The sequence below is a fragment of the Lampris incognitus genome, chromosome 14, assembly GCF_029633865.1.
Source record: "Lampris incognitus isolate fLamInc1 chromosome 14, fLamInc1.hap2, whole genome shotgun sequence".
In the NCBI taxonomy this organism is placed as follows: domain Eukaryota; kingdom Metazoa; phylum Chordata; class Actinopteri; order Lampriformes; family Lampridae; genus Lampris; species Lampris incognitus.
The window spans coordinates 49,672,458-49,700,384 of NC_079224.1; the positions used below are offsets into that span (position 1 = coordinate 49,672,458).

At 45.6% G+C, this 27,927-nt stretch overlaps 1 protein-coding gene, 1 long non-coding RNA gene and 1 other non-coding gene across 4 annotated transcripts; all 3 read left to right on the top strand.

Moving 5' to 3' along the window:
• The first annotated feature begins 1,780 nt into the window (after positions 1-1,780).
• On the top strand, positions 1,781-11,283 carry LOC130123816 (uncharacterized). Of its 2 annotated transcripts, none has more exons than XR_008811348.1 (6): positions 1,781-1,884; positions 3,274-3,476; positions 7,313-7,478; positions 7,804-7,885; positions 8,728-8,789; positions 10,011-11,283. It is a non-coding gene; the product is annotated as an uncharacterized LOC130123816 (long non-coding RNA). The 2 variants fall into 2 exon arrangements; XR_008811349.1 differs by having other exon boundaries at positions 10,015-11,283.
• Positions 9,340-9,453, top strand: LOC130124619 (small nucleolar RNA SNORD89). Its single transcript, XR_008811386.1, has one exon. It is a non-coding gene; the product is annotated as a small nucleolar RNA SNORD89 (small nucleolar RNA).
• A 905-nt stretch (positions 11,284-12,188) lies between the features above and the next one.
• LOC130124550 (oocyte zinc finger protein XlCOF6-like) lies at positions 12,189-27,379 on the top strand. The gene is made up of 3 exons (XM_056293952.1): positions 12,189-12,295; positions 25,794-25,941; positions 26,037-27,379. Exons 1-3 carry the CDS (start codon positions 12,251-12,253, stop codon positions 27,377-27,379), a joined length of 1,536 nt encoding a protein of 511 aa, XP_056149927.1. The 5' UTR covers positions 12,189-12,250.
• The last annotated feature ends 548 nt before the right edge of the window (positions 27,380-27,927 follow it).

Below are 27,927 nucleotides of genomic sequence, written 5' to 3' on the forward strand. Positions count from 1 at the left end.
AGAGCATCTGGCGGTTTGGAGCATCTGAGAGGGTTTAGAACATCTGAGAGGGTTCAGAGCATGTCAGAGGGTTCAGAGCATCTGAGAGGGTTTAGAACATCTGAGAGGGTTCAGAGCATGTCAGAGGGTTCAGAGCATCTGAGAGGGTTCAGAGCATCTGACAGGGTTTAGAACATCTGAGAGGGTTCAGAGCATCTGAGGGGGTTCAGAACATGTCAGAGGGTTCAGAGCATCTGACAGGGTTTAGAAGATCTGAGAGGGTTTAGAGCATCTGAGAGGGTTCAGGGTATCTGAGAGGGTTCAGAGCATGTGAGGGAGAGAGACAGTAGTCTGACCTGTACAGCACATTTGTCAGAGAGACCGACTAGCTTGGTCTAGTCAGAAAGGCACAAACTGAGGAAGCCTCTTGAATGAGAGGCGAAACGTCTTCACGGATATATACCAAGTCCAGTTGCACTTGATTCAACTCCTTTGGATTCACAGACATTATAGAGTATAGATTATATAGATTATAGATTATAGAGTATATATTATAGAGGATAGAGTATAGATTATAGAATGTAGAGTATAGAGTACAGATTATAGAGTATAGTTTATTGACTATTGCAAACTGTTGTCTTCTCTCACATGTCTTTTCCCTCTCTCTGAATGATGTCTTCTCCTTTCTCTTCTTCTGTGTGTGTGTGAATGGTGTGATGTGAGTCTCCCTTGTATGCACGTGCCATCTGTCCTCCTCCCAGGTCTCCATGGTGATGGTGGTCCCCACCTGGACACTGCATGGCGTCCTCATCATCATATTCTTCATATATCTTATAATTCCATTATAATTGTGTTATCCTCTTTCAGTGTTGTATTGTGTAAATTGTGTAAACACAACATCATGTCACGTTGTGTGTCTTGGGAGAGAGATCCTCCTCTGGTGCTCCCCCTGAGCTTTCTTCCTCTTGTTTCTCCCTGTTAAAGATTTTAGGGAGTTGTTCCTTATCTGAGGTGAGGGTCTAAGCACAGGATGTTGTGTTGCTGTAAAGCCCCCTGAGACACATTAATTTGTGATATTGGGCTATACAAATACAACTGACTTGTCATGGACATGTCTGTTTTTGGCGAATCCAGCAAATACTTTACAGATTAAGGTATTACATCACATCGATGCTAAAATCATATTAAAATCAAATAGTTCTATAAAGTAGTCCTCTTTATTGGTTTGCAGTTTTGCCTACAATTGCCTAATAAAACCAGATATACTGTATTAAATACATAATGCAGTATAAATGGTGTGGGGACTTTTTGACAGTTGAAAAATATATTTATAGTCTCGTGATACATTACATTGATACATTTTGTTTTTAGTTTTATCCATTATTTATTACCTATGTTCACAAAAGTTAAAATTCAACTCTCCCAATATTGCCATTTCATACCAGAGATACCAAAAGACCAGCGAGAGACACACACACACACAGGCAAATATTAATGTGTCTATATTCCAAAATATGGATGTGGTGAGGGAGGACATGCAGGTGGCTGGTGTGACAGAGGAAGACGCAGAAGACAGGAAGAGATGGAAACTGGTGATCTGCTGTGGCGCCCCCTAACGGGAGCAGCCGAAAGTAGTAGTAGATTATTAAGTTATCCTTAATTTTCTTAAAATGACTCTAGCTGGGTCCCGGACTTGTCCTGGACGAAGCCCGGTGACGTAATGGATGAAGGCGTGGCTACGCGGTGACGTCCTGGATATGGGCGTGGATGGACCAGCCAACCCCGCCTTCCCGCGCGCCGTCTCCGGTACTGCTTGCTTCGGGCGGATAACCACGTTGTTTCCGTTGAACGTGAGCGCGAGTGAAATGGAGGTCGGAGTCTTGTTTTTGTTCGGGATCGGCACAAGTGAGTAATCCGGGTCACGTTTTCATGGTCCGCTCTGCCACAGTGTGTATCAAACGGGCAAGTGATGCGAGTGTAATGTGTAATATAAACGGATTATATGGGTCACCATCGTTAACCTACTGTGCTAGCTAGCAACGTGCCTTCCAGCCCTAAAAGGACTAGCTGTAGCTAATGGCTAGTTATCGTCTGTAGCTTACTTAACTCTAGCGCACGGCTGTTTCACTGAAGTTAGCGAATAGCCAGCGCACGGCTGGCTAACAACCAGCACGGCTGGCTAACAGCTAGCACGGCTGGCTAATAACCAGCGCACGGCTGGCTAATAACCGGCACGGCTATTTCACTGAAGTTAGCGAATAGCCAGCGCACGGCTGGCTAACAGCTAGCACGGCTAGCTAATAACCAGCACGGCTAGCTAATAACCGGCACGGCTAGCTAATAACCGGCACGGCTAGCTAATAACCGGCACGGCTAGCTAATAACCGGCACGGCTATTTCACTGAAGTTAGCGAATAACCAGGGAGCTAACGTTTGGGGAATGCCGTTGCATTGTTGGCAAACAACAGCAGCTAAAGTTTGGTAGCAGATACCCGACCGACAGGTACTTCCACAAGATACCCGACCGACAGGTAGTCCCACAAGATACCCGCCCGACAGGTAGTCCCACAAGATAAACGTTTGCTAGGCAGCCTGAATAATTCGTGATAAAAACAAATGTCTTTGCTGTCAAACCAGTAGCCTTTGAATGTCCCTCATATGCAGCGTGCAACTTATGGGAGGTGGGTCTGGGGAGTCTAAGCAGCCATTAATGACCCTCGAGTCCCTTTAAAGAAGAAGAAAAAATAGAAAGGGGGGGGGCGAAAATAGAATTGAAGTGTACATCGAGGTTTGAGTTTTTATTGTTTGAGAATTATTATCATGTCCAAAAGAGGATCCCTCCAAATGACTGTATAATCCACACACTGCTCCTACTGTCAGACAGAGCAGTCGTTTGGACCGGGACTGAAACGTGTCATTTGGGTCATTGATCTACTGCTTCACTTTTCCCCCCTGCTTTCATTCACCCTGCATGTAAAGGCGTATTGCAACATTTTATAATTTTCATGTCACTGTTGTTAAATAGTGTTGACATTGGATATTCTGTTGGTTTGTGGGCATTACACAATTCACAAGTCAGCGCAGCAGGAAGCTGGAGGAGAAGAGAACTGGATCAGGACCCTCTGCTCAACGGCAGTCCAGTCAACAAGTTGCTGTATATTCTTAACCTTCTCTGCAGGTCTCAGTGTTTTCAGAGCTGGGAAGGTTAAAGTAGACCCAGAGATCCTTAGAAATATGGATAGTATTGCCTCTGGTGTAAATTGCTATCTGATTAATTGTGGTTGTGTGACCCAGATGAGGCAGATCTGACCAGGGAGCTGGATAAAATGGAGCTGAAGAAGCCTAATGCAGAGATATTGATGGCTTTTAGCTTCTCACCACATCAGTTCAGATGTCTCCATCAGCAGTCCCTCACTTTCCACAGAGAGGAGCGGCTGGTTGAAACAAGACTGCGAAACTCCAGATGACACTACATCTCATCTGGACCAACAGAACTGGTAAGGAGGTTGCACATAGACGGCACAGAACCTTCAGCCTGACACAGCTCGGGGTTCAGAGGTTCCCTGGAACTGTTTTAAGTTACCTACAGTGGCTTGCAAAAGTATTCATACCCCTTGAACTTTTCCACATTTTGTCACGTTACGACCACAAACATAAATATATTTTATTGGAATTTTATGTGAAAGACCAACACAAAGTGGCACACTATTGTGAAGTACAAAGAAAATTATATATTTAAAAAAAAAATTACAAATAAAAAACTGAAAAGTGCAGTATGCAAAAGTATTCAGCCCCCTTTTCTCTGAGTGCAACCAATTGCCCTCAGAAGTTGCCTGATGATTGCTGAATGATCGAATGTTGACCTAATGACTAAATAGAGTCAACCTGTGTGTAATCTAATCTCAGTACAAATACAGCTGTTCTGTGACGGCCTCAGAGGTTTGTTAAGAGAATATTGGGGAGCAAACAGCATCATGAAGTCCAAGGAACACACCAGACAGGTCAGGGATAATGTTGTGGAGAAGTTTAAAGCAGGGTTAGGCTATAAAAAGATTTCCCAAGCTTTGAACATCTCACGGAGCACTGTTCAATCCATCATCTGGAAATGGAAAGAGTATGGCACAACTGCAAACCTACCAAGACACGGCCGTCCACCTAAACTTACAGGCCGAACAAGGAGAGCACTGATCAAAGATGCAGCCAAGAGGCCCATGGTGACTCTGGACGACCTGCAGCCACTGTACAAATCTGGCCTTTATGGAAGAGTGGCAAGAAGAAAGCCATCGTTAAAAGAAAACCATAAGAAGACCCATTTGCAGTTTGCCAGAAGCCATGTGGGGGACACAGCAAACATGTGGAAGAAGGTGCTCTGGTCAGATGAGACCAAAATTGAACTTTTTGGCCTAAATGCAAAACGCTATGTGTGGCGGAAAACTAACACTGCACATCACTCTGAACACACCACCATCCCCACTGTCAAACATGGTGGTGGCAGCATCATGCTCTGGGGGTGCTTCTCTTCAGCAGGGACAGGGAAGATGGTCAGAGTTGATGGGAAGATGGATGGAGCCAAATACAGGGCAATCTTGGAAGACAACCTGTTGGAGTCTGCAAAAGACTTGAGACTGGGGCGGAGGTTCACCTTCCAGCAGGACAACGACCCTAAACATAAAGCCAGGGCTACAATGGAATGGTTTAAAACAAAACTTATTCATGTGTTAGAATGGCCCAGTCAAAGTCCAGACCTAAATCCAATTGAGAATCTGTGGCAAGATCTGAAAACTGCCATTCACAAACGCTCTCCATCTAATCTGACTGAGCTTGAGCTGTTTTGCAAAGAAGAATGGGCAAAATTTTCAGTCTCTAGATGTGCAAAGCTGGTAGAGACATACCCCAAAAGACTTGCAGCTGTGATTGCAGCAAAAGGTGGTTCCACAAAGTATTGACTCAGGGGGGCTGAATACTTCTGCACACCGCATTTTTCAGTTTTTTATTTGTAAAAAAAAATTTAAAATCATGTATAATTTTCTTTGTACTTCACAATTGTGTGCCACTTTGTGTTGGTCTTTCACATAAAATTCCAATAAAATGTATTTTTGTTTGTGGTCAAAACGTGACAAAATGTGGAAAAGTTCAAGGGGCATGAATACTTTTGCAAGCCACTGTATAGGTAGCTTGGAGCCTGTAGGTAACTTGGAGCTGTTCTAGTGAGTCTGAGAAATGACAGATGGTGCTCAGGTCTTGAAATCTTTTGAGAATTGCTTTTTGTTGTCCCATAATTGTTAATCCCATAATTCAAAGGGTAAAGAGAAAAATCAACTCTCACTAAACATTTCAAGATGACTTATCATTGACATATTTATTGTGCTGTGGACTGATGTTCAGAGATGTTAAAACTAAGATAATGTCTTGCATGCTCAATAATCCAGGTAAGGAAATCACAGAAAGTTGAATCAGTTCATCAGGACACAACATTTATTGAGAGAAACGTGTCATCATCATCTAAGTGACCTCTCCAGTCTCACCTGACTGCAGGTGTCCCCATCCTTATAAACAATACAGGGCATAACAACCGAAATCAACAATCAGCTTCATATGCAAATATGAAGCTTTGTATGCAAATTGCTGTGACCTTCAGAGTTACACAACACAGGAGAGCTAACACGTCAGGCCAGGACTCCGCAGTCTACACCATCTACAGGCCAGGACTCCACAGTCTACACCATCTACAGGCCAGGACTCCACAGTCTACACCATCTACAGGCCAGGACTCCACAGTTTACACCATCTACAGGCCAGGACTCCGCAGTCTACACCATCTACAGGCCAGGACTCCACAGTCTACACCATCTACAGGCCAGGACTCCGCAGTCTACACCATCTACAGGCCAGGACTCCGCAGTCTACACCATCTACAGGCGGGGACTCCACAGTCTACACCATCTACAGGCCAGGACTCCACAGTCTACACCATCTACAGGCCAGGACTCCGCAGTCTACACCATCTACAGACCAGGACTCCACAGTCTACACCATCTACAGGCCAGGACTCCGCAGTCTACACCATCTACAGGCCAGGACTCCACAGTCTACACCATCTACAGGCCAGGACTCCACAGTCTACACCATCTACAGGCCAGGACTCCACAGTTTACACCATCTACAGGCCAGGACTCCGCAGTCTACACCATCTACAGGCCAGGACTCCACAGTCTACACCATCTACAGGCCAGGACTCCGCAGTCTACACCATCTACAGGCCAGGACTCCGCAGTCTACACCATCTACAGGCGGGGACTCCACAGTCTACACCATCTACAGGCCAGGACTCCACAGTCTACACCATCTACAGGCCAGGACTCCGCAGTCTACACCATCTACAGGCCAGGACTCCACAGTCTACACCATCTACAGGCGGGGACTCCACAGTCTACACCATCTACAGGCCAGGACTCCACAGTCTACACCATCTACAGGCCAGGACTCCACAGTCTACACCATCTACAGGCCAGGACTCCACAGTCTACACCATCTACAGGCCAGGACTCCGCAGTCTACACCATCTACAGGCCAGGACTCCGCAGTCTACACCATCTACAGGCCAGCAACCACTCTTTCAAGGATGAGGATGTGCACATCTTTGATGGGGAGGAACTCTGGTTTGAATGGGATGTAAGAGGCCATCTATATGTGAAGAGGGAACGACCATCCCTGAACCAGGAAGGGGGGGGGGTCTATGAGTACATCTGTCACCATCTTACAATGCTGTGATTGCAAACATTCCCTAGTCCTCTGTGAGTAGTACACATGGCCGTTGTTAACTCTAGTTAATGGTCAGGGTAATATGCATATGAAACCCATCATTTTTTTGGTCGCTATGCCACTGTGTTGTTTAAAAGGGTGGGATACCTGCAGTCCGTTGAGACTGAAGAGATAAGTGATGAAACGTTTATCCCAGTAAACGTCCAGATGAACTGATTCAACTTTCAGGGACTAAGGTAATGGTTAATTTTGAAATGAAGTGTATATTTTATATATTTTTGAGAAAATCTCCGTGTTTGCTTCTCATGGCTGTGCTGAGGTCCAATAATAATAGTACATTTTATTTGTGGGTGCCTTTCAGAGCACTTGAGGACACCTTACAGAACACAGCTGAAAAAACAAGCAGCACTGTATCAGACAAGATAAGATCAAAACAAGGCAGGGTAGACAATAAAAAGTTAATACGACAGACAAGTATAGAACCATCTCCCATCATGAAGCAGACCACCAGAGATGGCAGAACTTTGCTCCTGATGATTGACACAGGTTGTGGTAATTTTCCTGTCCACAGGAAAGTCTGTGCTGCTGTCAGCCATAGAGGTGATGCAGAAATGTGCCCAGAGAAGATGGTCCTGCAGTGTGTCAGCGTCCGTCCACTTGGAGTGTTTGGAGCCAGAGAGAGGCGTGCGCCTGGCTGCAAAGAACTACAAGCACCCTCAAAATACTACCAGCAGATGGTATTGTCTCCGCAAAATTCATTTCCATTGTGAATAAACAGCCTTAATTTGTGTGTTTTAAACTAAAGTAAGGAATTGGGACGTTTTGGCTACTGGAGTCTGTGGATATGATCTGATTTCCTGCCTTGAATGTGTATTCTATCAATGTTGTAGTATGGTGGTGTGATGTAATTTGTAGTTTGATATTCAATACATGGATACTCGATCCTTTTCTGTCTGTCTGTTTCTGTCTTCCTCTCAGCGGTGGTACAAGTTGATAGTTGTAGAAGTGTTTGGAGGAGTTGAATGTGGATGAGGCTGAGGTCAGGTTTTCTTGATTTTGCAGGCACTGACTTTAATTTGTGCCATGTGGTACAGGAAGCTGCTCTACTTCAGAAGGGCCTGCAAATCAGGAGTGCTCCAACCAGGTCAGCGGAAACTGCACAGACCAATCAGACTAGAGGGGCGGAGTTTATAATGGTCACTCCAGTCTAGTGATGGTCTTCCTTTTCTTGTTTGTCTGTGGAGAACTGCCAGGAAATGATGTAACAAAAGGCCGACTGAAGCCCCTCCCCCCAGCAGTTTGTTCACAGTGGGAGGGTGCCATGACAACAATGCACTGAAGCGTCTATCTGATCCACACAGTTCTCTAACTCCATGTTTAAGCAGTTAAACAAGACACACTAGTTCTCTAATTAACTAAGGCACCTGCTTGAACCCCGGTTCCTAACTGGATGCGATGCGAACGGGCGAATATCAGATTGTTTCAGTTTTTCCCCGTGAAGATGTCCTAACCTGCTGCATGCGTCAGGGAACAGGCAAGCTACGTGTCGCTTCTTTGAAAAATCGCTCGCCCTGCCTCTATTCTTGTTTCATTTATTTGCTCCACCTCCAACCTATTTTCATTGGTCAAAACCGACACTGACCTGCTTTACGTTTCTCTTTCCCCTCCAATCAGCAGTAGCAGCAGCCATTCATTAATTCAAGGACATTAAATAACTGAGGAAATTATCCAAATTTAAGAAAGTGTACATTAGTTACGAATAAATAACGTAGACACTCATTTGCAGAGAGAAGTCACAGGTGGCGGCAAAAAAATAAAATCTCATCCCCTCCTTGCGCTGCGACATCGCTCGTGGTGTATCTGGACAGTTATTCGTGCTCCATGCGTTAGTTCGCTTGATCACTGTATGTTAGGAAGAGCTGTTCCAGGCTGTAATGGTGTTATAAAGGGGCTGGTTCATTACTAATCCAAGTCTTTTCTCCTCAGAGCTTTTTTCCTTAAACGATTTCATACAAACCGAGGAACCGCCTCTACCTGGAGCCCAGATGGTAAGACTGAATTTAAAGTGACGTTTGTTGTTTTAAAGTTAGCTGTTCTACTGCTGTGATGTTGGATTATTCTACCATTTGTATGAATGTATGGCTGCAAGAAATGCTTTCTTCTACTGTCGTCAGTCAGTCTCACTGAATTGAGCAGTATGTTGAGGTCAGAGCATGTTCCAGTTGTGTTCTACCACAGCTCTGCAGCCTTCACACACGCCATCATCACTGGCCTCTACGTTCCCTTCTTACTTGTTTGTAAAAGTGAGTTGGTGGAGACAGGCTGAAAAGGAGTTGGTTTTAAATGTGAAAAGGAATTGGTTTTGGATAAAAGCATGGGCTAGATGAGAGAATGTGATTGTCCTCTCCCTGTAAGAGGTCTTGGGTGGACACACGGCTTCATGGAGCGCCTGTTCTAACCATCGGCTCTGCTGTGTGGGTCAGAGCATCATGAGGTCCTCCTCTGTCATGTGAAGTCCAGAGTTGGCTCTGAGCAGTGGCACCGAGCTTCCTGGTCAGCAGGTCATTGGTTCCACGCTGAGACTAGAGTTGGGTTCCTGCTGGGAGATGATGTTAACAAAAGGCCGAATTATAGCGCCCCCGCCAAGCAGTTTGTTCTCAGTGCAGGGGTGTGGTGACAAAAACCAGACCGAGGCGTTTAGCTGATCCCAGCAGCTTGCTGTCCGCTCTCTCATTCACTAGTTTCACTCAGTCTGATGTCTGTTCATGAACTGCCGTAAACTGCTGCGAGGTCTCCGAATGAGTCGTGTCTCCAGGATTGTGAGTGATTCGAAAGACCCGCTCCTCTCTCCTGCAGGAGGAGGAATCATGTGTGCTTATTGCTCAGGATCAGCTTTGGGCAACCAAATAGACTGTTTATATGCAGACAATGACCACGTTCAAGTCCTGATTCTCAATAAGATAGTTCCTGTTAACATATTTGTCTAAACTGCCTATAAATAACCTGAATAATATCAAACTAGACGACATGTTTTAACAGACACGTTTATTCTGAGTAAGGCCTTATTCACACTATGGTCATTAAAAAAAAAACGTTTCCCTGGATGAGCATTTTCTGGCATGATGAGCATTTTAAGCTTGTAGAGAAAGTCATGAAAGTTTTGTGTAGGTGGACTTTTTCACACTTGTTGTATTCAAACCCTGTAACAGTATTTGGATTGCGTTGAAATGATAGCACTAATGTTCGTCTGTTTTGTCATGCAAACAAAGCCAGAAGGAGCCGTTGGATGTGGACATGGAAGAAGGATGAGGAAGGCCATTTGTCTTTACAGGCTGACGGACAAGCGATTACAGAAAACTGATTTCTACTGAAGGTATTTGAAAAAGGCTGATTGCGTGGCCACTGCCTTGTACACCTGCGCTGGGCTGTACAGGAGCACAGGACTCACTGACCAGGCTAATGGACTCACTGACCAGGCTAATGTTCATGCATTAACACTGTTGTCAGTAAGAAAGTCATTCCATCTTTTGTCAAAAAACCCAAACTGTCCCTTTAAAGATGACCTACAAGTCTGGTCGGTACAGAGAAAGCTTTGATGAGCGCCGGCAACACAACACATCTTAATTATTTTTAATGTCCCTCGTGGTTTAAATTGTTTTTTTTTGTTTTTTTATCAAACCTTACACTTGTTCCTGCAGCTAAAGTAATATCACAAGGCTTGTCTTCATTATTGGCCTCCTTCACATCAATACTATCAAGCGGATTCATCATGGCTCAGACTGTTCGGAAGGACTACTTGGCATTCTGTCCTAAACCAAGATGAACCACATCAGTTCATGCTGAGTTGGCAGAGGTTTGTTCTGTCAGAACAGTCAGCTTCAGAGGTTTGTTCTGTCAGAACAGTCCCGGCTTCAGAGGTTTGTTCTGTCAGAATAGTCCCGGCTTCAGAGGTTTGTTCTGTCAGAACAGTCCTGGCTTCAGAGGTTTGTTCTGTCAGAATAGTCCTGGCTTCAGAGGTATGTTCTGTCAGAACAGTCTCGGCTTCAGAGGTTTGTTCTGTCAGAATAGTCCCGGCTTCAGAGGTTTGTTCTGTCAGAACAGTCTCGGCTTCAGAGGTTTGTTCTGTCAGAATAGTCCTGGCTTCAGAGGTTTGTTCTGTCAGAATAGTCCTGGCTTCAGAGGTTTGTTCTGTCAGAACAGTCCCGGCTTCAGAGGTTTGTTCTGTCAGAACAGTCCCGGCTTCAGAGGTTTGTTCTGTCAGAATAGTCCTGGCTTCAGAGGTATGTTCTGTCAGAACAGTCTCGGCTTCAGAGGTTTGTTCTGTCAGAACAGTCCCAGCTTCAGAAGCTCAGCATGTTTGAGTATTGCATGGAACATTTTGAAGTGGTAGAGATATGGAGTTATGTCATGACTCACATGAATCCAGAACATCAGGCCAGTGTGTTTCAGCTTATCTGTTTTAACAACCTGCAGCAGTGATGAACTTTTTATTATGTTTGACATGATGGCTTTTTTTTTACTCCTGTCATAACAAGAATTAAATGTAACTGTTTTTAAAACTCCTGTGTAGTTTCCTGTTTTGCTCCTTAAGGCAGCTCTCCTGCTCTGTAGGCAGACCTTGGAAAAAGATATAAAAGAAATTAAGTTTCCAATAAAATCCAGTTTATCCTAAAAGTATTTAACAGCTGAGTGACGATTAAGAGGAGACAAAACAATCTGGGCCACTTTTCAAACATGTCTACAAGGAGTAAAAACGCCATTCCAGTAATGCAAAACAAAGTGACATATCCACGTGGATCTCATCATCAGCCACTTCTCCGGGGTGGGGTCGCGGTGGCAGCAAGCTAAGTAAGGCACTCCAGACCTCCCTCTCCCCAGCAAATCCCTCCAACCCCTCCTGGGGGATCCCAAGGTGTTCCCAGCCCAGATTGGACATGTAGTCCCTCCAGCGAGTTCTGTGTCTACCCCGGGGTCTTCTCCCAGTTGGCCGTGCGTGGAAAACCTCCAAAGGAAGGCGCCCAGGAGGCATCCTGACCAGATGCCCAACTCAGCTCAACTGGCAGCGGCTCTACTCCGAGCTCCTTCCGCATGTCCGAGCTCCTCACCCTATCTCTAAGCCTGAGCCCACATGGATCTGTCCAAGTAGTGTCCCGTGAAAAAATACATGCATGAACAAAAGGTACCTGACCAGTTGATTAGTGAGGTTGACTTATTGGTATATAACCAAACTTTATTAATGAAGCACATTCCATACATGAAAACACGCTGAACGAAAGACGAACACGAAAATGGGGTTCGTCTTTTTCACTCCGGTCATGAAAAGAATAGAAATGAAACGAAACTTTCGCTGGCGTGAACGCAGCCACTAGGGGCGCCGTTGCACAAGGGCCTGCGTCGCGAACTGAACCTGCGACCCGGAAGTCAACACGGTGTCCATTTGCCGTGTTGGGGACGCCGCAGCTGATGCTGCACATCGCAGAAGAAAAGCTTCTCAGATGAACAGGATTTGATGAACTGGTTTCCGGACGCGATGGAGTCAAATCAGCACTTACCGGTAAAGTAAAGCCCGCTGGTAGTAAAGAGGAGTCGTTCGATGGGGCTTAGAGGTGTGTGTAAAATAAGCTAGCTGTTGTCACTGCGAGCTAGCTGTTGTCACTGTGGGCTAGTTGTGTGCAAGGCTGACCGTAACCTAGGTGGGCCAGACTGTTCCTCTGCTGTTTGAAACAGTATACTATTATTATTACTTCATTCAAACCAGCCGGATTCTCTTTCCTCCGTCAGCTGTCCTGAGTCACGTCTCAGCCGGGGGACAGTCTGTAGCCCTGCGGTTCCGTTAGCTCCTCACGTACCTTCATTTCTGCTGGAGTTTTCTTCTAACTGGTACTTCTTTACCTGTCTTCTAACTGGTACATCTCTTCTAACTGGTACTTCTTTACCTGTCTTTTACCTGGTACATCTCTTCTAACTGGTACTTCTTTACCTGTCTTTTACCTGGTACATCTCTTCTAACTGGTACGTCTCTTCTAACTGGTACTTCTCTTTTAACTGGTACGTCTCTTCTAACTGGTACTTCTAACTGGTACATCTCTTCTAACTGGTGCGTCTCTTCTAACTGGTACTTCTTTACCTGTCTTCTAACTGGTACTTCTCTTCTAACTGGTACGTCTCTTCTAACTGGTACTTCTAACTGGTACATCTCTTCTAACTGGTACGTCTCTTCTAACTGGTACTTCTAACTGGTACATCTCTTCTAACTGGTATGTCTCTTCTAACTGGTACTTCTAACTGGTACATCTCTTCTAACTGGTGCGTCTCTTCTAACTGGTACTTCTTTACCTGTCTTCTAACTGGTACTTCTCTTCTAACTGGTACGTCTCTTCTAACTGGTACTTCTAACTGGTACATCTCTTCTAACTGGTACGTCTCTTCTAACTGGTACTTCTAACTGGTACATCTCTTCTAACTGGTACGTCTCTTCTAACTGGTACTTCTAACTGGTACATCTCTTCTAACTGGTATGTCTCTTCTAACTGGTACTTCTTTACCTGTCTTTTACCTGGTACATCTCTTCTAACTGGTACTTCTAACTGGTACATCTCTTCTAACTGGTACGTCTCTTCTTACTGGTACTTCTTTACCTCTCTTCTAACTGGTACTTCTCTTCTACCTGGTATGTCTCTTCTAACTGGTACTTCTTTACCTGTCTTTTACCTGGTACATCTCTTCTAACTGGTACGTCTCTTCTAACTGGTACTTCTTTACCTGTCTTTTACCTGGTACATCTCTTCTAACTGGTACGTCTCTTCTAACTGGTACTTCTTTACCTGGTACATCTCTTCTAACTGGTACTTCTCTTTTAACTGGTAGGTCTCTTCTAACTGGTACTTCTAACTGGTACTTCTCTTCTAACTGGTACTTCTTCTAACTGGTACGTCTCTTCTAACTGGTACTTATTCTAACTGGTACGTCTCTTCTAACTGGTACTTCTCTTTTAACTGGTACGTCTCTTCTAACTGGTACGGCCCTTCTAACTGGTACATCTTCTAACTGGTACGTTTCTTCTAACTGGTACGGCCCTTCTAACTGGTACGTCGTCTAACTGGTACGGCTCTTCTAACTGGTACTTCTCTTTTAACTGGTACGTCTCTTCTAACTGGAACGTCTCTTCTAACGGGTACGTCTCTTCTAACTGGTACTTCTCTTTTAACTGGTACGTCTCTTCTAACTGGAACGTCTCTTCTAACGGGTACGTCTCTTCTAACTGGTACTTCTAACTGGTACATCTCTTTTAATTGGTATGGCTCTTCGAACTGGTACTTCTCTTTTAACTGGTACGGCCCTTCTAACTGGAATGTCTCTTCAAACTGGTACTTCTCTTTTAACTGGTACGTCTCTTCTAACTGGTACTTCTAACTGGTGCATCTCTTTTAACTGGTACGTTTCTTCTAACTGGAACGTCTCTTCTAACTGGTACTTCTCTTTTAACTGGTACGTCTCTTCTAACTGGTACTTCTAACTGGTACATCTCTTTTAACTGGTACGTCTCTTCTAACTGGCACGGCTCTTCTAACTGGTACTTCTAACTGGTACATCTGTTTTAACTGGTACGGCTCTTCTAACTGGTACTTCTAACTGGTACATCTCTTCTAACTGGTATGTCTCTTTTAACTGGTACGTCTCTTTAAACTGGTACTTCTCTTCTAACTGGTACTTTTTTACATTCACCTGTCTTCTAACTGGTACTTCTCTTCTAACTGGTACTTTTTTACATTCACCTGTCTTCTAACTGGTACTTCTCTTCCAACTGGTACTTCTCGTTTAACTGGTACTTATCTTCTAACTGGGACTTCTTTACATTCACCTGTCTTCCGGATGTAAAACCTCCCTGACTGGAGGCTGAATAACTAAACAGATGAGTGTAAAGAACCAAGTCTTACAGTAGTACAAGGCCTGCTGTGCTGATGGCAGCTGAGGACCATTTGTGTAGGCAAACCAAAGGCGACTGAGTAGGTGAATAAGTAAATCCAAACAGGAGTATAGAGACTTTCATAGTTGTGTTAAAGATCATGTAATGACACTTGATATGCAAATGATTCATTGTGTTTTGCAGCATAGCTTGTACATTCAGATGGTGTTTTGGCTGAAAGGCTACAGGACTGGGTTAACTAACAGTCCCCATTATGCACCTGTAAGTCTTGTGAGTGCGCATGAAAAACAGAATATGGAATAAAGGTAATACTTCATAATAACTACACACTATGAAGCATTAGTTAAATATTAGTAACTACTGAATTCATCATTTGTAAAGCAAGACATGCAGCAATGGTTAGTGAGTGTGTTAATATATGTGTTGTAAATAATACTGCAATTCATGACTAATTCATGCACAAATGTACATATAAATAGCTTGTTAATCATGTACTTACACTTTCTAAAGGCTCTTACGATCCTTTAGACTTTTGTGAGTCTTAAGGTGCTGCTGGCCTTTCAGTCTCATGTGTAAATGCTTTGTAAGGCCTAGATAGTCCTCACTTTACATGAGCTCACACAAAATACTTATCTAACATATAAATACTTAGTTTGGGTTTGTGTGTTAGTTTGGATATGTGTGTTAGTTTGGATATGTGTGTTAGTGTGGGTATGTGTGTTAGTGTGGGTATGTGTGTTAGTTTGGATATGTGTGTTAGTTTGGATATGTGTGTTAGTTTGGATAGGTGTGTTAGTTTGGGTATGTGTGTTAGTTTGGATATGTGTGTTAGTGTGGGTATGTGTGTTAGTGTGGGTATGTGTGTTAGGTTGGGTTTGTGTGTTAGTTTGGATATGTGTGTTAGTTTGGGTATGTGTGTTAGTGTGGGTATGTGTGTTAGTTTGGGTTTGTGTGTTAGTTTGGATATGTGTGTTAGTTTGGATAGGTGTGTTAGTTTGGGTATGTGTGTTAGTGTGTGTTAGTGTTGGTGTGTGTGTTTGGATATGTGTGTTAGTGTGGGTGTGTGTGTTTGGATATGTGTGTTAGTGTGGGTGTGTGTGTTTGGATATGTGTGTTAGTGTGGGTATGTGTGTTAGTGTGGGTGCGTGTGTTAGTTTGGGTATGTGTGTTAGTTTGGATATGTGTGAGTGTGGGTATGTGTGTTAGTTTGGACATGTGTGTTAGTTTGGGTATGTGTGTTAGTGTGGGTATGTGTGTTTGTTTGGGCACGTGTGTTAGTGTGGATATGTGTGTTAGTGTGGGTATGTGTCTTAGTTTGGGAATGTGTGTTAGTGTGGGTATGTGTGTTAGTTTGGATATGTGTTAGTGTGGGTATGTGTGTTAGTTTGGATATGTGTGAGTGTGGGTATGTGTGTTAGTTTGGACATGTGTGTTAGTTTGGGTATGTGTGTTAGTTTGGGAATGTGTGTTTGTTTGGGCACGTGTGTTAGTGTGGATATGTGTGTTAGTGTGGGTATGTGTGTTAGTTTGGGAATGTGTGTTAGTGTGGGTATGTGTGTTGACACGGTCACTGGTCCAAGGGCCGGCAGCCTCTGTGACATTTCCCTGTCGGCCTGCAGGCAGCCAGCATGCGTTGCACCTGCGTACTGGTTGGTCTGTGATTAGGGTCACCTGTCATGGTCTGTGATTGGGGGCACCTGTCATGGTCTGTGATTGGGGGCACCTGTCATGGTCTGTGATTAGGGTCACCTGTCATGGTCTGTGATTAGGGTCACCTGTCATGGTCTGTGATTGGGGGCACCTGTCATGGTCTGTGATTGGGGGCACCTGTCATGGTCTGTGATTGGGGGCACCTGTCATGGTCTGTGATTAGGGTCACCTGTCATGGTCTGTGATTAGGGTCACCTGTCATGGTTTGTGATTGGGGGCACCTGTCATGGTCTGTGATTGGGGGCACCTGTCATGGTCTGTGATTGGGGGCACCTGTCATGGTCTGTGATTGGGGGCACCTGTCATTGGCTGAGATTTGGGTCACCTGTCATGGTCTGTGATTAGGGTCACCTGTCATGGTTTGTGATTGGGGGCACCTGTCATTGTCTGTGATTTGGGTCACCTGTCATGGTCTGTGATTTGGGGCACCTGTCATTGGCTGAGATTTGGGTCACCTGTCATGGTCTGTGATTAGGGTCACCTGTCATGGTTTGTGATTGGGGGCACCTGTCATTGTCTGTGATTTGGGTCACCTGTCATTGGCTGAGATTTGGGTCACCTGTCATGGTCTGTGATTTGGGTCACCTGTCATGGTTTGTGATTGGGGGCACCTGTCATTGTCTGTGATTTGGGTCACCTGTCATTGTCTGTGATTTGGGTCACCTGTCATGGTCTGTGATTGGGGGAACCTGTCATTGTCTGTGATTTGGGTCACCTGTCATGGTCTGTGATTGGGGGAACCTGTCATGGTTTGTGATTGGGGTCACCTGTCATGGTCTGTGATTGGGGGAACCTGTCATTGTCTGTGATTTGGGTCACCTGTCATGGTCTGTGATTGGGGGAACCTGTCATTGGCTGTGATTTGGGTCACCTGTCATGGTCTGTGATTGGGGGAACCTGTCATTGTCTGTGATTTGGGTCACCTGTCATGGTCTGTGATTGGGGGAACCTGTCATTGGCTGTGATTGGGGGAACCTGTCATGGTTTGTGATTTGGGTCACCTGTCATGGTCTGTGATTGGGGGCACCTGTCATTGGCTGAGATTTGGGGCACCTGTCATGGTCTGTGATTAGGGGCACCTGTCATTGGCTGAGATTTGGGGCACCTGTCATGGTCTGTGATTAGGGGCACCTGTCATTGGCTGAGATTTGGGGCACCTGTCATGGTCTGTGATTAGGGGCACCTGTCATTGGCTGAGATTTGGGGCACCTGTCATGGTTTGTGATTAGGGGCACCTGTCATGGTCTGTGATTGGGGGCACCTGTCATTGGCTGTGATTGGGGGCACCTGTCATTGGCTGAGATTTGGGGCACCTGTCATGGTTTGTGATTTGGGTCACCTGTCATGGTCTGTGATTGGGGGCACCTGTCATTGGCTGAGATTTGGGTCACCTGTCATGGTCTGTGATTAGGGTCACCTGTCATTGGCTGAGATTTGGGTCACCTGTCATGGTCTGTGATTAGGGTCACCTGTCATTGTCTGTGATTTGGGTCACCTGTCATGGTCTGTGATTGGGGGCACCTGTCATTGGCTGTGATTGGGGGCACCTGTCATGGTCTGTGATTAGGGTCACCTGTCATGGTCTGTGATTTGGGTCACCTGTCATGGTCTGTGATTGGGGGCACCTGTCATTGGCTGTGATTGGGGTCACCTATCATTGTCTGTGATTTGGGTCACCTGTCATGGTCTGTGATTGGGGGCACCTGTCATTGGCTGTGATTAGGGGCACCTGTCATTGTCTGTGATTAGGGTCACCTGTCATGGTCTGTGATTGGGGGCACCTGTCATTGTCTGTGATTAGGGTCACCTGTCATTGTCTGTGATTGGGGGCACCTGTCATTGGCTGTGATTGGGGGCACCTATCATTGTCTGTGATTTGGGTCACCTGTCATGGTCTGTGATTGGGGGCACCTATCATGGTCTGTGATTGGGGGCACCTATCATGGTCTGTGATTGGGGGCACCTGTCATGGTCTGTGATTAGGGTCACCTGTCATTGCCTGTGATTAGGGGCACCTGTCATGGTTTGTGATTAGGGTCACCTGTCATTGCCTGTGATTAGGGGCACCTGTGATTGCCTGTGATTAGGGTCACCTGTCATTGGCTGTGATTGGGGGAACCTGTCATGGTTTGTGATTAGGGTCACCTGTCATTGCCTGTGATTAGGGGCACCTGTCATTGCCTGTGATTAGGGTCACCTGTCATTGCCTGTGATTAGGGTCACCTGTCATTGGCTGTGATTGGGGGAACCTGTCATGGTTTGTGATTAGGGTCACCTGTCATTGCCTGTGATTAGGGTCACCTGTCATTGCCTGTGATTAGGGGCACCTGTCATGGTTTGTGATTAGGGGCACCTGTCATGGTTTGTGATTAGGGGCACCTGTCATGGTTTGTGATTTGGGGCACCTGTCATGGTTTGTGATTTGGGGCACCTGTCATGGTTTGTGATTTGGGGCACCTGTCATGGTCTGTGATTGGGCGCACCTGTCATGGTTTGTGATTTGGGGCACCTGTCATGGTCTGTGATTGGGGGCACCTGTCATTGGCTGGGATTTGGGGCACCTGTCATTGTCTGTGATTGGGGGCACCTGTCATGGTCTGTGATTTGGGGCACCTGTCATTGGCTGAGATTTGGGGCACCTGTCATGGTCTGTGATTGGGGGCACCTGTCATGGTCTGTGATTTGGGGCACCTGTCATTGTCTGTGATTTGGGGCACCTATCATTGTCTGTGATTGGGGGCACCTGTCATGGTCTGTGATTTGGGGCACCTGTCATGGTTTGTGATTTGGGGCACCTGTCATGGTTTGTGATTTGGGGCACCTGTCATGGTTTGTGATTAGGGGCACCTGTCATGGTCTGTGATTGGGGGCACCTGTCATGGTTTGTGATTAGGGGCACCTGTCATTGTCTGTGATTTGGGGCACCTGTCATGGTTTGTGATTTGGGGCACCTGTCATGGTCTGTGATTTGGGGCACCTGCCATGGTTTGTGATTTGGGGCACCTGTCATGGTCTGTGATTTGGGGCACCTGTCATGGTTTGTGATTTGGGGCACCTGTCATGGTTTGTGATTTGGGGCACCTATCATTGTCTGTGATTTGGGGCACCTGTCATGGTTTGTGATTTGGGGCACCTATCATTGTCTGTGATTTGGGGCACCTATCATTGTCTGTGATTGGGGGCACCTGTCATTGTCTGTGATTTGGGGCACCTGTCATGGTCTGTGATTGGGGGCACCTGTCATGGTCTGTGATTTGGGGCACCTATCATTGTCTGTGATTGGGGGCACCTGTCATTGTCTGTGATTTGGGGCACCTGTCATGGTCTGTGATTAGGGGCACCTGTCATGGTCTGTGATTGGGGGCACCTGTCATGGTCTGTGATTAGGGTCACCTGTCATTGCCTGTGATTAGGGGCACCTGTCATGGTTTGTGATTAGGGTCACCTGTCATTGCCTGTGATTAGGGGCACCTGTCATTGCCTGTGATTAGGGGCACCTGTCATTGCCTGTGATTAGGGGCACCTGTCATGGTTTGTGATTAGGGGCACCTGTCATGGTTTGTGATTAGGGGCACCTGTCATTGGCTGTGATTGGGGGCACCTGTCATTGTCTGTGATTTGGGGCACCTGTCATGGTTTGTGATTAGGGTCACCTGTCATTGGCTGAGATTTGGGGCACCTGTCATGGTTTGTGATTTGGGGCACCTGTCATGGTCTGTGATTTGGGGCACCTGTCATTGTCTGTGATTGGGCGCACCTGTCATGGTCTGTGATTTGGGGCACCTGTCATGGTTTGTGATTTGGGGCACCTGTCATGGTCTGTGATTTGGGGCACCTGTCATGGTTTGTGATTTGGGGCACCTGTCATGGTTTGTGATTTGGGGCACCTGTCATGGTCTGTGATTTGGGGCACCTGTCATGGTTTGTGATTTGGGGCACCTGTCATGGTTTGTGATTTGGGGCACCTGTCATTGGCTGAGATTTGGGGCACCTGTCATGGTTTGTGATTTGGGGCACCTGTCATGGTCTGTGATTTGGGGCACCTGTCATTGTCTGTGATTGGGCGCACCTGTCATGGTTTGTGATTTGGGGCACCTATCATTGTCTGTGATTTGGGGCACCTGTCATGGTTTGTGATTTGGGGCACCTATCATTGTCTGTGATTTGGGGCACCTATCATTGTCTGTGATTGGGGGCACCTGTCATGGTCTGTGATTGGGGGCACCTGTCATGGTCTGTGATTTGGGGCACCTGTCATGGTCTGTGATTGGGGGCACCTGTCATGGTTTGTGATCTGGGCTCTCCATCTCCTGATTGGTGCTTTGGTTCACCTGCGCCCAGTCGTGCCCAGTCTCCTTGATTGGCCTATGATGTTGTGCACCTGTGCTGGGGACTAGTTGACTGGGTGTTTTGCAGACATTCTGGGTCGAGTCTTGGAGAGGCTTCACATCGGTCTGCAGAAGCTCTTGTGTCCTGAACCCTCGTCTGCCTCCTGTGTGTGAGACGGTGCTGATCAGCTTAAAACACCATGATACCTGTAGTGATCAGTTTAAAATAGGGATGCACCGAAAATTCGGCCACCGAAAATTTTCGGTCGGTTTTCGGCCAAAAGACCTAAATCACCGAAACAACACGGCCGAAACAGAATTGTGATGACGCAAGCAAAAAGTGCAGCCAGCACACGGTTATCTGGATAAGAGCCAACATGTCTGCGGTGTGGACGTATTTCAGTATCTCGGAGAAAGACCCACGGATAGCGATTTGCAAAACATGCAATGCTGAAATTTCAAGAGGGGGTGTGTCTGCAAAGAGTTTGTCCACGTCGGGTTTAATTTATCACCTGAAATCCAAATATCCCGATTGCCATTCTGAATATGAGAAGAATGCAGCGCAGAAAAGAAAAGTCAATCCGGGCACGCCCACTCCGTCTGTAGCGGACTTATTTGAAAAGGCAAGAAAGTTTTCCAGTGATGGTGCTAAGGCAAAGGGCATGAAAAAAATTATGGAGTTTATTGCCTCAGATGATCAGCCGTTCTCTGTCGTAGAAGATGTGGGATTTCGTAGGCTGATTGATCACATTGAGCCCCGTTATGCCATGCCAAGCAGACGGCATTTCTCAGACGTGTGTTTACCTGAGCTGTTTAATGTTGTTGCAACTCATGTCCATGAGCTTATAGCATCAGATATTATAGCTATCAGTTTCACGACCGACATATGGAGCTCAGACGTCAGCCTCACCAGTATGCTCAGTCTAACCGCACAGTGGATCGATACAGATTTCAAGCTGCAAAAGATTCTGTTCCATTCACAAGAGTTTAGAGGGTCACATACAGCAGCAGCCATTTCTGCTGCATTCGCCAATATGTTCGACACCTGGCACATCGACCGATCTAAAGTGCATGCCATAGTCAGTGGCAATGCACTTTGTTGTAGTAGTCCTACATAGAAAATTTTAAAAGGCACTTGACTTAAATGCACTTTGTGTTTTTATGAGAGAACATATTTAATTTTACAATCTTTCAGCAGGCCAGTCAGTTATAGGCCTGTACATTATTATTTAATGTATACATGAGTGGGGTCAAGTTAAACCTTTTGTTTTGAATTTTAATTTATATTGTGCATTGTTGTAATGTCAGTGCTAAATAAATATGTTCATACTTTTGTAATTGATTTATTCTTTGAATTGCAATGCCTTGATTTTAGTGAGGTTAGTACACAGTCATAGCCATAAATGCAATGGTTCTAATAATTGACATAATTTCTTTCGGTGTTTCGGTTTTCGGCCTTGGTTTCCTAATTTTTGGTTTTCGGTTTCGGCCAAGAATTTTCATTTTGGTGCATCTCTAGTTTAAAACATCATGATACCTGTGGTGATCAGTTTAAAACATCCCGATACCTGTGGTGATCAGTTTAAAACATCTTGATACACTGTGGTGATCAGTTTAGAACATCCTGATACCTGTGGTGATCAGTTTAAAACATCATGATACCTGTGGTGATCAGTTTAAAACATCCCGATACCTGTGGTGATCAGTTTAAAACATCTTGATACACTGTGGTGATCAGTTTAGAACATCCTGATACCTGTGGTGATCAGTTTAGAACATAATGATACCTGTGGTGATCAGTTTAGAACATCATGATACCTGTGGTGATCAGTTTAGAACATCATGATACCTGTGGTGATCAGTTTAGAACATCATGATACCTGTGGTGATCAGTTTAAAACATCTTGATACCTGTGGTGATCAGTTTAGAACATCATGATACCTGTGGTGATCAGTTTAGAACATCATGATACCTGTGCTGATCAGTTTAGAACATCATGATACCTGTGGTGATCAGTTTAGAACATCCTGATACCTGTGGTGATCAGTTTAGAACATCATGATACCTGTGGTGATCAGTTTAGAACATCATGATACCTGTGGTGATCAGTTTAAAACATCTTGATACCTGTGGTGATCAGTTTAGAACATCATGATACCTGTGGTGATCAGTTTAGAACATCATGATACCTGTGGTGATCAGTTTAGAACATCCTGATACCTGTGGTGATCAGTTTAAAACATGCTGATACCTGTGGTGATCAGTTTAGAACATCATGATACCTGTGCTGATCAGTTTAAAACATCCTGATCCCTGTGCTGATCAGTTTAAAACATCCTGATACCTGTGCTGATCAGTTTAAAACATCTTGATACACTGTGATGATCAGTTTAGAACATCATGATACCTGTGGTGATCAGTTTAGAACATCCCGATACCTGTGGTGATCAGTTTAGAACATCATGATACCTGTGGTGATCAGTTTAGAACATCCTGATACCTGTGGTGATCAGTTTAGAACATCATGATACCTGTGGTGATCAGTTTAGAACATCATGATACCTGTGGTGATCAGTTTAGAACATCATGATACCTGTGGTGATCAGTTTAAAACATCCTGATACCTGTGCTGATCAGTTTAAAACATCCTGATACCTGTGGTGATCAGTTTAGAACATCCCGATACCTGTGGTGATCAGTTTAGAACATCATGATACCTGTGGTGATCAGTTTAGAACATCATGATACCTGTGGTGATCAGTTTAGAACATCCTGATACCTGTGGTGATCAGTTTAGAACATCATGATACCTGTGGTGATCAGTTTAAAACATCCCGATACCTGTGGTGATCAGTTTAGAACATCCTGATACCTGTGGTGATCAGTTTAAAACAAGATGATACCTGTGGTGATCAGTTTAAAACATCCCGATACCTGTGGTGATCAGTTTAGAACATCCTGATACCTGCTGTGATCAGTTTAGAACATCATGATACCTGTGGTGATCAGTTTAGAACATCATGATACCTGTGGTGATCAGTTTAGAACATCCTGATACCTGTGGTGATCAGTTTAGAACATCATGATACCTGTGGTGATCAGTTTAGAACATCCTGATACCTGTGCTGATCAGTTTAGAACATCATGATACCTGCTGTGATCAGTTTAAAACATCCCGATACCTGTGGTGATCAGTTTAGAACATCATGATACCTGTGGTGATCAGTTTAGAACATCCTGATACCTGTGGTGATCAGTTTAGAACATCATGATACCTGTGGTGATCAGTTTAGAACATCATGATACCTGTGGTGATCAGTTTAGCCGTTACCTGACTTGCCTCTGCGTTCATGTTTGGTACAAGCACCAGCGTGGCCCCGGAGGAGGGGTTGTTGGCAGCCCTCTTAGCGGTCATGCAGGCCACATGCTGTCTGCTCTTGTTATGGCACTCCAGCGATGTTTTTCGGAAACGACGTGCCTTTGAAAAACGCCCCCGTTTTATCCGCCTTGGTCTCAAACTTCCAGCATGCTGTGCAATACATAGTTGGAGTTTCCCCCACATCCTCTAATGCAACCCAACTAAAGTCCTGTTTCCAGGATTATTAAAATACTCCCTTGTGCTTCCTTTCATACATTTTGTCTTTATCCACCACCATTTTCTCGTGAGTGACGAGTCTGACAGCCATGGCTCACATGACTAGCCTACTCAATTCTTGAGTGGCCAGTGGTGCGTGCCATTACTCTGCGATGCGTGCAAGGGGAGGGGCTATACTGTGTGCCAGTGAACGAGAACATAATGTAGCGAATTCGGGAGGCAACCACCGGAGGTGCCGCAGCCGGGACGCGGAAGCGTGTCTCCTGCCCCGCGGGACACATCGCTAACCGCTCGACTAAAGGCTCCGGCCCATTAGCCGAGGGCTGACGTGGCTATTCGTCCGTAATCGTTACAATAATTTATGATACGACGATCGAAAAAATGATTTAAACATGTTTTATTATCTTTTTTTTTTACCACTTGCCCAAAGTGAGTTGCTAGATTTACTAGCCCGACGGGACATTTTACTTGCCCGGGCAATCCGGCAATCCTTATCGTTGACCCATGTATGATTGTCTTTTGAGCTGCAGCCTGCAAAATAAATATGCCTATCTTGTTGCTAAACTATGCTAAAAAAAAAAAAAGCCCCTTGCGTGTGTTTGCAGCCATACACATAAAAGATGTTGGCGAAATCAACACTACCTTGTGCTGCTTTAAAAAAAGAAAGCAATGCTTTAAAGAAGGGCAAGGACCGGCAGGGATGGGCAACATGATCCAGAAAGGGCCAGTGTGGGTGCAGGTCTTTGTTCCGACCAAGCAGTTGAGTCAAGTCAGTTTTATTTGTATAGCCCAATATCACAAATTACAAATGTGCCTCAGTGGGCTTTACAGCAACACCACAATCCTGTCCTGAGACCCTCTCACCAGATAAGGAACACCTCCCTAAAAACCTTTAACAGGGAGAAAAACTAGGAAGAAACCTCAGGGAGAGCACCAGAGGAGGGATCTCTCTCCCAAGATGGACAACGCCACATGATGTTGTGTTTACACATTTTACACAATACAACATTACCCTGTCACTTGTTAGCACTTATTTTATTCATTCATTAAAAAAAATACCTCTTTCTTGTGCTTTTACTTTAGCACTGGTTTTGCTCTTAAGATACTTGTTTAGAGAGAAGATGCACTTATGACCTCTGATGACTAGTAGTTCTCCTGATTTCCTATGTTAAATGATGCACTTATTGTATGTCGCTTTGGATAAAAGCGTCGGCTAAATGACTGTAATGTAATATAATGCACTCAGGTGTGTAACTGGCAATACCGCTTACACACCTGAGTCGACAAATCAAGGTCCTTAGCAAAGACTGTTGGTTGACTAATAGAATCAGGTGTGTAACTGCTTGGTTGGAACAAAGACCTGCACCCACACCGGCCCTTTCCGGATCATGTTGTCCATCCCTGGATGGTTTACAGTTTGATTTGGTCACTGCTAAGTCACTTGAAAGAGGATATCTTAAGGTTTTGAAAGAGAGCTGTTTTTAATTCCAGGATCCAGCAGAGCAGCTCAACAACATTCAGATAAAAGCAGAGCCTGACTGTGAGGTGGAAATCCAGTGGTATCCGGTCCTCAAGAGGCTGTCTGTCAACCTGACTGACTGCAAGGTGCTGCTGGGAGAGCAGGACCGCATATCTCTTGGTAAGGAATCTGAGGGAAAAACTTAACCTGTGCAATAACTTGGTATCACTTATGTACTGTTCTCCTTCGACTGACCTTTGACTATCTCCCTACAGTGGATCATCCCCAGCTCCTGCCCGTTAAAACAGAAGGCAGCCGCCGGATACAGACCGCAGGCAGGAAGATGATGTACTGCTCTGAGTGTAAGAAAGGCTTCTATAAATTATCCCACCTGCAGGCTCACCAGCGTACACATAAAGGACAGAAGCCAAATGAGTGCTGGAAATGTGGGAAGACCTACCCGACTCTGCTCAGCCTGGTTGTGCACCAGCAAATCCATGACAGGCAGGAGCCCTACCAGTGTTCCTACTGCGACAAGACCTTTGCCCTGAAGAGGGACTGGAAGACCCACCACCGGACCCACTCCGGCACCAAACCCTTCAAGTGCTGGTTTTGTGGAGACGGCTTCAACAGTGAGAGGGAGCTCACCGAGCATCTGGACACACACAAGGGGGAGAAGTGTTACCACTGCAAGGTGTGTGACAAGATGTTTGTCTCCTACCAAGGCTTCAACTTCCACCAGAGGACACACCGCAGACAGAAGCTGCTTCCTTGCTCAAAGTGTGAGAAATCTTTTGCCAATCCTCAGAGTTTAAAGCTCCACCAGGTCACTCATTCAAACAGGAAGCCTCATAAATGTCCTGTGTGTGGGAAAGCCTTCAAACTTCAGAGTGGCCTGCGCTGCCATCAGAAAACCCATGAGGAAGAGCGAGCCTACCACTGCAGCGAATGTGGCAAGTTTTTTGCCAGTCTGCAGGGTCTGAAGTTACACAACCGAACGCACACCGGCCTGAAACCCTACACCTGTCAGGAGTGTGGGAAGCGCTTCACCCAGGCCCCCCATCTGAAAGCCCACATGGTGACCCACACTGGCGAGCGGCCCTTCCTCTGTGTGACGTGTGGAAAGAGATTCACCCAGTCATCCCACCTCCGCTCCCACATCAAACTCTTTCACCTCGGTAAGAAGCCGTTCACCTGTGACGACTGTGGAAAGAGCTTCACCATTGCCCACTACCTGAAGGTGCACCGCCTGAGTCACACCAAGGAGAAGCTGTACAGCTGCTCCTACTGCGACAAAACCTTCTCCTACCACAATTCCTGGAGAGCCCATGAGAGGATCCACACCGGAGAGAGGCCGTTCAGCTGTCAGGAATGTGGAATGAATTTCATCACCTCTGGCTCGCTGCTGAGCCACCAGAGGGCCAGACACACCGGAGAGAAGAGTCACTACTGCTTTACCTGTGGAGAGTTCTTCCTGACCAGCTCACTGCTGCGCACACACCAGCTGAATCACACGGGGGAGCGACCTCACGGCTGCAGCTGTGGGAAGACCTTTAAAACCAAAGGCGTCTTAAGATATCACCTGAAGAGATTCACCGACCATAAGCCTGTCAAATGAGGCACTGACGAGCCGTGGCCTGTATCTGAGAAATCGGTTGTTTCTCTTCCAGACAGTGAGAAGTGTCTGACGGGAGATACAGGTCAACTCCACTGACAAGTCCAGAGAAGACTTATCCCATAACAAATCTCTCATCCCTGCTTATAGTCCAACTTCTCTGTTGAGGTTTTTTTACCCAAAAAGACAAGAGGCGTGATGTCAGCCAAGATGGGTTAAAATGACACTAAATGCTGATTGGATGGAGCCCATGTGACTGTTGGGTGAGGCATAAACACTTGAAGGCCAGGGGCGCGTTCAGCCCCGACAAAACGTAGCGAAACGCCTATTTAAACAGAAACGGTCATGTGTTTAACACCCTGTTGTGTTACGCAAGCATTGCAACTATGGCAGCTGAGAAGGCCATCCTTTGCCTTCTTTTCAAAGAATTTCCGGAGTCTGAAAAAATCGGTTTAAATACGTGTTTAATGCTATGAAGTACTTAGGACAAATATGTCTTCTATTTTCTTCAATTGTTGCATATGCCAAGCTGCAGCAGAGCAGTTGTAAAG

What these genes read in the sequence shown, in the direction of transcription:
- LOC130124550 (XM_056293952.1), top strand. Translation starts at nt 12,251, where the DNA reads ATGAACTGGTTTCCGGACGCGATGGAGTCAAATCAGCACTTACCG. An exon ending in AGTCAAATCAGCACTTACCG is followed by an intron (nt 12,296 to 25,793) that starts GTAAAGTAAAGC and finishes TTTTAATTCCAG; the next exon opens with GATCCAGCAGAGCAGCTCAA. An exon ending in GCAGGACCGCATATCTCTTG is followed by an intron (nt 25,942 to 26,036) that starts GTAAGGAATCTG and finishes ATCTCCCTACAG; the next exon opens with TGGATCATCCCCAGCTCCTG.